Genomic DNA, 12,510 nt, shown 5'->3' on the forward strand with positions numbered 1-12,510 from the left:
GGCCACAGTGTCTCCTGACCCCCTCCTGTATTTATGCTGCACTAGTTTATGTGTCGGGGCAATAGGGTCAGTCTGTTATATTTTCTCTCTCTCTCTCTCAGGACCTGAGCCCTAGGACCATCTGGCATGATGACTCCTTGCTGTCCCCAGTCCACGTGGCCGTGCTGCTGCTCCAGTTTCAACTGTTCTGCCTGTGGCTATGGAACCCTGACCTGTTCACCGGACGTGCTACCTGTCCCAGACCTGCTGTTTTCAAATCTCTAGAGACAGCAGGAGCGGTAGAGATACTCGGCTATGAAAAGCCAACTGACATTTACTCCTGACTTGTTGCACCTCAACAACCACTGTGATTATTATTTGACCCTGCTGTTCATCTATGAAGATTTGAACATCTTGGCCATGTTCTGTTATAATCTCCACCCGGCACAGCCAGGAGAGGACTGGCCACTCCTTATAGCCTGGTTCCTCTCTAGGTTTCTTCCTAGGTTCCAGCCTTTACATTTACATTTTAGTCATTTAGCAGACACACTTATCCATCTTACTCATACATTTTTTTCTTCTGTGCTGGCCCCCCATGGGAATCGAACCCACAACCCTGGCATTGCAAACACCATGCTCTACCAACTGAGCTACAGGGAAGGCCTTTCTAGGGAGTTTTTCCTAGCCACCGTGCTTCTACACCTGCATTGCTTGCTGTTTGGGGTTTTAGTCTGGGTTTCTATACAGCACTTTGTGACATCAGCTGATGTAAGATGGGCTATATAAATGATTTATTGATTGATTTACTAATAGCACCTGTGACAATATATCATTTTTTTTAAACATTTTTTTTTGTCATTTAGCAGATGCTCTTATCCAGAGCGACTTACAGTAGTGAATGCATACATTTCATACACTTTTTCCCGTACTGGTCCCCCGTGGGAATCGAACCCACAACCACCATGCTCTACCAACTGAGCCACACAGGACCACAATTGATTGATTGATTGATTGATTGATTTACTAATAGCACCTGTGACAATATATCCTCCGAACACCTGCTTCTCGGGTTTCACCACTTAATTAGCTCACCAGTCAACTGACTGTGTATTGAACATTCATATTGCACAATTGGCCCAGCGTCGTCCGGGTTTGGCTGGTGTAGGCCGTCATTGTAAATAAGAACTGGTTCTAAACTGACTTGCCTAGTTAAATAAAGGTTAAACATAAATAATAATAATAAATATTGCAATGTACAGCCTTACTTTTTCTGGTCAAATTAACAAATTATTGTATTTTGTTGAATTTATATAACAACATTCTGATCTTGTTTAGCATTATCTAGTCCAAATATGGCATGATTCCACTCTTTTGTATCGTTTGAATCACTTTCAATTGGGGACTTTTATTTTAAAGGCGAGCCCACATTCCACTATTGTGGCTAATCCTTGTTGTCGCTAGCGTCACACAGGTGTTTTCACCCCAACCGCAACAGAAACAAGTCATGTGAGTCTCTCTCTATTTACATAATGGGACATCATTAGAATACGAAGTGGATATAAGGGCAATGTCAGCGCTGTTTGCATCACTTGATCAACTTTAGTTCTTTCTGAAATAACTGAAAATGACCTCTTTGATTCTGAGGAGTTTGTTACTATTTGCAGTGGTTGCAATCTCGTCGGGAAATGGAGTGCGGTATACGGCCAACTGGACAAGTATCGACTCCCGGCCACTGCCGGTGTGGTACGACGAGGCGAAGATCGGTATTTTCGTTCACTGGGGGGTATTCTCCGTGCCCGGGTACGGCCAGTTCAGCGAGTGGTTCTGGCAGTCGTGGAAAGGCGCACATAGAGCAGACGAGGTTGAGTTTATGAAGAAAAACTACCCCGTGGGCTTTACATACGCAGATTTTGCGCACGAATTCAAAGCGCAATTCTTCGACCCTGATGAGTGGGCTGAAATATTTGAAGCTTCTGGAGCCAAGTAAGTCACAGACTAAAGTTTTTATTTATTAACCAATGGCATACTTATTCAACTAGGCTACTCAACACAAGAGTGCACGAACGCTAAGTATTTTATATAGGTTGCACGTTGAACGCTTCAATCACACCGACAGTATTATTGCGCAAAATGTTACGCAACATCATCTGAATATGTGTGCAACAAAAGTTGAACATACACCTTCTGCTAGTATTTCGCTCAAGCCGTCTTTTGCATACAGGTTGATGGATACGTTAGATAAACACAGGAGTTCCATTGGAAATTAAATGCACTTCTTTCTGGTGTACCAAAAATGCGCAACAGTGTTGGTGTGATCGAGGCGTTACACATAGAACCTGTACCTGTTGGCTATTTTAGTATAAATTGTCGTGAAACGGTTCTAGGAACCGACTGCTTAGTTTGTCCACATGCTCCTAAATTCAAATTAGTCACTGGGCAGACATTTTTATTTATTTTTCTTCTTGTGCGCTGATGCCATTCCCATGCTCAGCCCCCTCTGTAATACTGTACACTTTACATTTTAGTCATTTAGCAGACGCTCTTATCCAGAGCAGACGCTCTTACACTAGTGAATGCATACATTTCATACATTTTTTGTTTTTTTTCCCCCTACATACATCAACTTTTCACATCATTGCCAGATATGTGGTGTTCACATCCAAGCATCACGAGGGCTTCTGTAACTGGCCCTCTGCAGACTCCTGGAACTGGAACTCAATGGATACTGGACCACACAGAGACCTGGTGGGAGACCTGGCAGCTGCCGTACGCAAGAGGTAAGACATGGGAGAAGTTTCCCCTAGACACTGATCTCGAGTCAGTTTAGCACCCCCCCCCCTACCCAAAACACAGCTAAATGCAGCACTAACCTTTGATCTTCATCAGATGACACTCCTCGGACATTGTTATACAATACATGCATTTTTTGTTCGCTAAAGTTCATATTTATATATAAAAACAGCATTTTACATCGGCACGTGACGTTCAGAAAATATTTTCCCTCAAATGCTTCCGGTGAATCAGCGTTACAATTTACAAAATTACTATTCGAAAACATTGTTAAAATGTAATATTGTCATTCAAAGAATTATAGATTAACATCTCGTGAATGCAACCGCATTGCCAGATTTAAAAATAACTTTACTGGGAAATCACACTTGCAATAAACGACGTGGTATGCTCAGAAAAATAGGCTAGGCGATACATGTTAGCGCCATCTTGGAACCATCTAATATCAAAAATACTATTGTAAATATTCCCTTACCTTTGATTATCTTCATCAGAAGGCACTTCCAGGAATCCCAGGTCCACAACAAATGTAGTTTTGTTCGAAAAAGTTAATTTATGTCCCAATAGTTCCTTCTTGTTAGCGCGTTCCGAAGGCTACTCATAATGTACTGAAGCACGCGGGACTTGTCATCACGAATGTGCAAAAAATATATATTTACGTTCGTTCAAACATGTCAAACGTTGTATAACATAAATCTTTAGGGCCTTTTTCAACCAGAGCTTCAATAATATTCAAGGCGGACGATTGCTTGTCTTACTAAACATTTCGGAACAAAAGGGTTCCCATGGGTGCCCGCGTCATAGTAGTAATGAACCTCCCCCTGTGACCAACTTCCCAAGCCTCTCTTTGGGTCAGTTTCTACCATAGAAGACTCAAACCACTTTGTAAAGACTGTTGACATCTAGTGGAAGCCTTAGGAAGTGCTAAATGATTAATAAGTCCCTGTGTGTTTCAATGGCAAAGGCTTTGAAGTGATTCCACACATCAGATTTCCACTTCCTGTTAGGATTTGTCTCAGGGTTTTGACTGCCATAATAGTTCTGTTATACTCACAGACACCATTCAAACAGTTTTAGAAACTTTAGAGTGTTTTCTATCCAAATCTACTAAGTACATGCATATTCTAGTTACTGGGCAGGATTAGTAACCAGATTAAATCGGGTACGTTTTTTTATCCGGCCGTGAAAATACTGCCCCCTAGCCCCAACAGGTTTTAAGGTTAGGGGGAGGGAAAACTCATCCTAGATCTGTACCTATGGGAAACCACACCCCAGTGTCTCATTCAGCACTACATGACTGTGTTCCCCTGGATCAGGTTAGACTGGTTTGGAAACCAAGGCCTGTATTCTCACTGCTCCCCAGCCAGCCATTCTCACTGCTCCCCAGCCAGCCATTCTCACTCTCTCACTGCTCCCCAGCCAGCCATTCTCACTGCTCCCCAGCCAGCCATTCTCACTGCTCCCCAGCCAGCCATTCTCACTGCTCCCCAGCCAGCCATTCTCACTGCTCCCCAGCCAGCCATTCTCAAGCATTTCGCTACACTCGCAACATCTGCTAACGATGTGTGTGACCAATAAAATTAGATTTTGATTTGACTATCTAGGATCAGTGTTGACTTGGGGGGGCTGATCCTATAGCAGCATTCCTACTGAGACGCTTTGGGAATATGGGTTCTGGTTGGTTTGTGGAATCTCCGGTCATAACAGCTCACAACTTTTCACATACATTCTGTTTCCATAGAAAGGGACTGCACTTTGGCCTGTACCACTCCCTGTTTGAGTGGTTTCATCCACTCTACCTGAAGGACAGAGCTTCTGGGTACAAGACCCAGGAGTTTGTCTTCCGGAAGGCTCTTCCTGAGCTGGTTAACCTGGTGATGACCTACAAGCCAGAGTTGATCTGGTCCGATGGGGATTGGGAGGCTCCTGACACCTACTGGAACTCAACAGAATTCCTGGCCTGGCTCTACAACGACAGTCCTATCAAGGTGAGAGAGGCTGAGGGAAGATGCCAAATGGAGGGTGGCCCAAATGCTACCCTATTCACTTTGTAGTGTGTTACTTTTGACCCGTGGCCAATAGGGATATGACAAATGATCGACATTTTGTTTTTACCAGTTCTTGTCTAGGTACTAGCTGATGTCATGACACTGAGTTAGAACTATGTGTGTCATGTGACGTGTCACCTGACCTGTATGTTAGTTAGGGGGTGGAGTTAGAACTGTGTGTCATGTGATATGTGTCATAAGATGCAGCTGATCACATTTAGATCACACGTCACAACTAGATACAAGAGAAGTCATTTACCTTTTTGGTTCTTTATTTTTCTTATCTGAAACCCGTTAGGACAAAGGTTGTGTCTTTGTAAATATGAACTACAGCCTCCTTTTGTTAACCCAGAACAACACTGACTTTTGATTTCAATCTACTTCCCCAGGACTTTGTGGTGGTCAATGACAGATGGGGGAATGGTTGTTACTGTAAACATGGAGGCTACTACAACTGTGCAGACAGGTAGACTACCCTCTAGCACCAACACTGAACCCTAGATCATATCTCCTTAGGCACTGACGTTCAGGGGTTGGAAACACAATTATTTTTATTGCTCTGTCCCGAACCAGCAAAATAAAGTTCTGAATCAGTTCGACCCTGTCGTGGAAATTCTAACCAGAAAGGAGAGAGGCTAGATTCTTCAAACAACTTATATTATTAAAACATTTTTTTTATTAAGATTTTTGTAAAAATGAGACTGGTTAAACATCACCTTAATGGTGTATGGGCTCTCAACCAACGAAGAAGAGTTGTTTCAGTTTATATGAAGAAAAATACAGCCCCCCCCCCCTTTGGGTGGTGTCACAAACAAACTAGTTGGTGGCGTTCAAAGGACTATGGAACTGAGAAACTACAGTTGGCCTGCGGTAAGGTTTTGTCTCGACACTGTTTTTCTAAAAGGAACCAAAACCATTTGTCCCGCTCGTCTCTTCCAGCTTAGTTCTGTCTACTGCTAAATGGAATGACAGCGTTTCTGGTCTGTAAATCCAACACCATTAGTCACGTGGACAAAGGGGAAGTGTTCTAGTAGAGGGAGCACGTCTCATCAGTACATCATATGACTTTAATTAAATCCATAGATACACTAGATTAACATTATAACAGGTAATGTCTGTTCACAATAACCCCCCCTCCCCAAAATACCGGTTTTAAATAGTTCCTATCTGTTCCTCTTTTAACCTGTGAAATCCAGTTTTTGTTTAATTTCTCTTTTTTTTTATACATTCATTAGATGACTTCACCAACTGGTTTGGCTAGAGTAGGCAAGCTAGTTGTTTACATGTGTGATGGACAGACAAGTGTAGCCTATGGCACAAGATGCGACTGACATTTTTCAGGTGCGGATAGAGGGTTGATGAGGACGGCTTGAAGCGCTGGGCATCTTGTTGTTATGACATGTATTATCTGAATTAGGACCTACTGAATTATACCTAGGAGGAGCAGCTTCTTTGGGGGAACCTGTGAACGTCCTTTGAGCTAGCTAGCTAACAAGCTTGTGTGTGTGTGTGTGTGTGAGAGAATTAAAAACGCGTATTAAATGTCTGAAATCGATAAGAATGTTATTAACTGGTGCTTTTAAAAATAAAGGTTCTGTTCCGGGAACAGTATGGGTCACTTTCGTTCCCATTTCTGTTCCTTGAACTGGTGCCAACCCATTTTACATTACATTTTGGTAATTTAGCAGGCACTCTTATTCAGAGAAACTAATAGTCAGGTACTGTATGTGGAGATATATCTCTATGGCATTAGACATATGCTAATATCCCCACCTCCTCTGATTAGGTGGAATCTTCCTAGACTCTGCATACAACTGTTCAATCATGTAGGATTTACACATGGAATACAGACTTTTATATCTTCACTCTCAGGTTCACGCCAGGCTCTCTGCCTAACCACAAGTGGGAGAAATGCCAGTCCATCGACAACCGCTCCTGGGGTTACCGAAGAAACATGAAGCTCATCGAGCTGATGGACCTGCCCACCATCATAACGGTTAGAGTTCACAGGAAGTGAAATCGTACTCAGGGGGAAAAACTAATCTGGGGCTCAGTTTGAATACTTTGGAGTGTTTTTTTTTTTTCTGGCCTTGCTTCTCTCCATGTGGACTAATCTGACTATAGCTTATTCAATGAGCTATGGCCGCTTCTTTTCTGCTCACTTTGTAACAAAGAGCAGGATATTCTGTCTCTCGCTCTCTTTCTGCACACTGATGACTGGGGGTGTCTTCTCTCTATTTCATAAACAGAGTTGTCACTAACTTGGTAAAAATCTTACGTTTTTATTGACATCTCTACATCGTGTCATGTCTCTGGATACTGCCTGTGTCTCTTGAGTAAACATCCCCTGATCTCTTGTTGTTTCATCAGGACATGGTGTATGTGGTGGCCCTGGGTGGTAACTATCTGCTGAACATAGGACCCATGGAGGACGGTATGATCTCCCCTCTCTTTGAGGAGAGGCTGAGGGGCATGGGGGCCTGGCTGGGGGTCAACGGAGAGGCCATCTACTCCTCCAAACCCTGGAGGATCCAGGGGGAGAACACCACCGTGCCTGTCTGGTAGGATACAATACAATACAGTCTGGTGGGGGGACAATACAATACAGTCTGGTGGGAGAAAATACAATACAGTCTGGTGGGAGGAAATACAATACAATACAGTCTGGTGGGAGACAATACAATACAGTCTGGTGGGAGACAATACAATACAGTCTGGTGGGGTGGGAGACAATACAATACAGTCTGGTGGGAGGAAATACAATACAATACAGTCTGGTGGGAGGAAATACAATACAATACAGTCTGGTGGGGTGGGAGACAATACAATACAGTCTGGTGGGAGGAAATACAATACAATACAATACAGTCTGGTGGGGTGGGAGACAATACAATACAGTCTGGTGGGAGGAAATACAATACAATACAGTCTGGTGGGGTGGGAGACAATACAATACAGTCTGGTGGGAGGAAATACAATACAATACAGTCTGGTGGGAGGAAATACAATACAATACAGTCTGGTGGGGTGGGAGACAATACAATACAGTCTGGTGGGAGACAATACAATACAATACAGTCTGGTGGGGTGGGAGACAATACAATACAATACAGTCTGGTGGGGTGGGAGACAATACAATACAGTCTGGTGGGGTGGGAGACAATACAATACAGTCTGGTGGGGTGGGAGACAATACAATACGGTCTGGTGGGGTGGGAGACGATACAATACATTACAGTCTGGTGGGGTGGGAGACAATACAATACGGTCTGGTGGGAGGCGATACAATCCGGTCTGGTGGGAGGAGACCTGGTGTCTATTACATAGATTTCTAAACTGAGATGTGGAATAATTGATCAATCTTGGACAGGCATGAGTCAAGTTACTACTTCTTTATTGTATTAACTACTGTAATGTAATTATAACAGACTGGGCTTTTACTGCCATCTAGTGGTAAATTGTCATCCTAAATCCTTAATCTCTAGGCTAGGTGGGACGGTAGCGTCCCACCTGACCAACATCCAGTGACAGTGCAGGGTGCCAAATTCAAACTACAGAATTATAGATGTTTAACATTATTGCATGTGTATTTTAAAGATGTCAAAATAAAGCTTCTTGTTAATCCAGCCGCGGTGTCAGATTTAAGAAAGGCTTTACGGCGAAAGCAAACCATGCGATTATCTGAGGACAGCGCTCAGCACACAAATGCATAACAATCATTTTCAACCGGGCAGGTGGCGACACAAAAGTCAGAAATAACGATATAATTCATGCCTTACCTTTGAAGATCTTCTGCTGTTGGCACTCCAATATGTCCCAGAAACATCACAAATGGTCCTTTTGTTTGATAAACTCTTTTTGTTATCCCCAAAATGTCTGTTTGATTCAGAAAAACACCAGTTCCAACTCGCCTAACATGACTACAAGTTATCTAATGAGTTACCTGTAAACTTTGTCCAAACATTTTAAACAACTTTCCTAATCCATCCTTAGGTGTCCTAAAACGTAAATAATCGATAAAATTTAAGACGGAATATACTGTGTTCAGTAGTGGATAAAATCAAAGTGGAGCGAGCTACAGGTCGCGCGCCCCAAACAAAACAGTCCACTTGGCTTGACTCTCATTCTGAATAGCTGTACTTCTTCATTTCTCAAAGGAAAAACATCAACCAATTTCTAAGACCTGTTGACATCTAGTGGAATCCATAGGAACTGCAACCAGGTCCCTCATAAATGTAGTTTACCATAGAAAACCAATTGAAAACAGTGAACTCAACTTTTTTTTTTTCTTCCCCTGGATGGTTTGTCCTCGGGGTTTCGCCTGCCAAATAAGTTCTGTTATACTCAGACATAATTTTAACACTTTTAGAAACTTATCCAAATCTACCAATTATATGCATATCCTAGCTTCTGGGCCTGAGTAGCAGGCAGTTTACTTTGGGCACGCTTTTCATCCGGACGTCAAAATATGCACAATATGCCCCCTATCCCAAAGAAGTTAAACAAATCCTGACTGTGTGTATATATCTCCTTCTATAGGTACACCTCGAAGAACAACACGGTCTACGCCATACTGCTGGAATGGCCTTCCAACCTGCTGTTTGACCTCGCAGCACCCAAAACCTCTGAGGCCACTAATGTCAGTATACCACACATAGTATTATGGTTCTTTTAACATGTTGTGTTTTGAAGATGCATTGTGCATTCGGTCCCATAAGGTACAAATATGCTAAAGGCAGCACCTGTTATAACTGAATATTTTCTGTCTCCTCAGGTGACTATACTGGACGACCCGTCCGTACCTCTGAAGTGGGTATCAACGGCACCAACCGGACTGGTGGTACTCATGCCTGACATCATGCCAGTTTCCCCGGGGCAAGGCTGGGTCCTGAAACTAGAGGGAGTGGTGTGAGAGGCAGTGTACATAAACTGTTTTTATTATTATACGTTAATAAGATATTATGACTGTTAATGTTTTAAGTTTCAGGGGTTGAAATGATATTTTTGTTGGACTCTGACACTGGTTGATTTGTGTGAGTCAGCTAAAGACTAGCTACCTTGAATGTGCAATACATAGCGGCTCTGCAGAATCTCTATCAACAATGGCCTCTTTATTTTATATATTTTTTTATATATATATAGATAGATATATAAAACAAACCAAACATTTGGATATATCCTTTTCAGCTACATGAGGCAAATATGAAGGAGACGCATTATGTTCAGCAATAAGGACCAAAAAAAACTGGCTGTTCATAAATGACACACCAAAGATGGTTATTTGTTTTCTGGGTTTGGTAGAAATGTGCATTGCAACAGGGTGCAGAAAGCACAAAGGGAACATTTCACTTTTCATGACAATCTCTCTGTGTAGGCTACTTGTGCCTTTTGGTGTGTGTGGACAATCTTTTATTTTGTGTTAAACTGACATGAAAATGCACTGTCGTTTTTATAGGCTATGTGGATGAATGTAAATGTGTTTTTAATTACAACTATGTCTTTACATTTTTGTTACATTGGAGTTTGTCCTTGTAGCTACAATTTTATAACTTTTTTTTTTTTTTTTTTTTTTAAAGCCCTTATCTGATTTTGTTATCACAATAAAAAGGTAGATCAGCAGTCTGCATATCATTTATTTCTAAGCTTGTTCTGCTATTTTCAGTAGACTACACAGAACTTCAGTGTGTCGAAAAACTAGAGTTTTCATTAAATCATTGGCGTGCATTTTTTTACGAACAGCTCTACAAGGAACAGTTTTGAACAGAGGTCATGTGACCACAGTCTTGTGATCCCGACTGTACATAACACCGTTAAAAAGGTAGTTCCCATAATGAGTACAGTAGATTGTTTGATAATATAATGGGCATAATGCCAACCCAGGGAAGGTGCTAGTGGGGCACCTGTCTAGGATATATAAACGGGTGTGTTATCGAGTTCTGTTTAGGATGTTGTTAGCAACTCCTGTTACTCTTCAATAACACAAATAGCAAATCAGGAGGGAGGAAAATGGGTTTATTCGAAGAGGACAAATCCTACAGGGAGGTAGATTGTCATTCTCCCCTGTCTGTCCTCTGTGGTTCTCTCTCCACAGAACAAAGTGACAGCATGTAGTTTATAACCCAGCCCTAGCCTGTGGCTGACCAATTAGAATTCCTTGCAATAAAACTAGCCAATGGCCAAATAACAAGTATCCTGTTTCAGAAGACATGTTCCGCCCATGTCTCTGAACCGTTGATCAATAATTCCCTATTACAGAAAAAAACTATTTCCATTTTTAAATTTTTTTTTATTTGATACTCTGACTCTTGACCTCTCGTCCTCTGTCTCTGCATTGTGTATTTTGACATTCTTACAATGTGGTGACCTGTAACAACTGATTAAAGGATTATGCTTGCATTTTACCAAACTCTCCGACGTGACTTATTTACGTACACAAAATAACACGGTGTCAGAGAAATGAACCCAAAGCCAAGCGCTACGGAAAAGAGGATACGGTATGTGGATAATTAACCGCTGTCGCATAAACGCAAAACAAATCACATTTTATTTGTCACATGCTCCGAATACAGCAGGTGTAGACCTTACAGTGAAATGCTTACTTACAAGCCCTTAACCAACAAATGCAGTTATGACAAATAAGTGTTAAGTAAAAAAATAAAGAGAAGCAGTAAAATAACAGTAGCAAGGCTAAATACAGGGTATTACGGTACAGAGACAATGTGGAGGCTATATACAGGGGGTACCGGTACAGAGTCAATGTGGAGGCTATATACAGGGGGTTACGGTACAGAGTCAATGTGGAGACTATATACAGGGGGTACCGGTACAGAGTCAATGTGGAGGCTATATACAGGGGGTACCGGTACCGAGTCAATGTGGAGGCTATATACAGGGTGTTACGGTACAGAGTCAATGTGGAGGCTATATACAGGGTGTTACGGTACAGAGTCAATGTGGAGGCTATATACAGGGGGTTACGGTACAGAGTCAATGTGGAGGCTATATACAGGGGGTACTGGTACAGAGTCAATGTGGAGGCTATATACAGGGGGTACCGGTACAGAGTCAATGTGGAGACTATATACAGGGTGTTACGGTACAGAGTCAATGTGGAGGCTATATACAGGGGGGTACCGGTACAGAGTCAATGTGGAGACTATATACAGGGTGTTACGGTACAGAGACAATGTGGAGGCTATATACAGGGGGTACCGGTACAGAGTCAATGTGGAGGCTATATACAGGGGGTACCGGTACCGAGTCAATGTGGAGGCTATATACAGGGGGTTACGGTACAGAGTCAATGTGGAGACTATATACAGGGGGTACCGGTACAGAGTCAATGTGGAGGCTATATACAGGGGGTACCGGTACCGAGTCAATGTGGAGGCTATATACAGGGTGTTACGGTACAGAGTCAATGTGGAGGCTATATACAGGGTGTTACGGTACAGAGTCAATGTGGAGGCTATATACAGGGGGTTACGGTACAGAGTCAATGTGGAGGCTATATACAGGGGGTACTGGTACAGAGTCAATGTGGAGGCTATATACAGGGGGTACCGGTACAGAGTCAATGTGGAGACTATATACAGGGTGTTACGGTACAGAGTCAATGTGGAGGCTATATACAGGGGGTACCGGTACAGAGTCAATGTGGAGACTATATACAGGGTGTTACGGTACAGAGACA

The 12,510-nt window shown here is 42.5% G+C and overlaps 1 protein-coding gene across 1 annotated transcript; it reads left to right on the plus strand.

The window, feature by feature from the left end:
* Positions 1 to 1,458: 1,458 nt before the first annotated feature.
* LOC106570718 (tissue alpha-L-fucosidase) lies at positions 1,459 to 11,218 on the plus strand. Its single transcript, XM_014143199.2, has 8 exons — positions 1,459 to 1,962; positions 2,622 to 2,756; positions 4,511 to 4,757; positions 5,207 to 5,283; positions 6,690 to 6,813; positions 7,188 to 7,378; positions 9,357 to 9,456; positions 9,592 to 11,218. The coding sequence occupies exons 1-8, from the start codon at positions 1,604 to 1,606 to the stop codon at positions 9,727 to 9,729; spliced, it is 1,371 nt and encodes a 456-aa protein (XP_013998674.2). The 5' UTR covers positions 1,459 to 1,603; the 3' UTR covers positions 9,730 to 11,218.
* Positions 11,219 to 12,510: the final 1,292 nt, after the last annotated feature.

This window comes from Salmo salar, chromosome ssa14, assembly GCF_905237065.1.
Source record: "Salmo salar chromosome ssa14, Ssal_v3.1, whole genome shotgun sequence".
NCBI classification, from domain to species: Eukaryota; Metazoa; Chordata; class Actinopteri; order Salmoniformes; family Salmonidae; genus Salmo; species Salmo salar.

Coding starts and splice junctions, on each gene's coding strand:
- LOC106570718 (XM_014143199.2), top strand. CDS start 1,604: ATGACCTCTTTGATTCTGAGGAGTTTGTTACTATTTGCAGTGGTTGCA. Junction 2,757..4,510: donor GCAGCTGCCGTACGCAAGAG/GTAAGACATGGG, acceptor CTGTTTCCATAG/AAAGGGACTGCACTTTGGCC. Junction 6,814..7,187: donor ACCTGCCCACCATCATAACG/GTTAGAGTTCAC, acceptor TTGTTTCATCAG/GACATGGTGTATGTGGTGGC.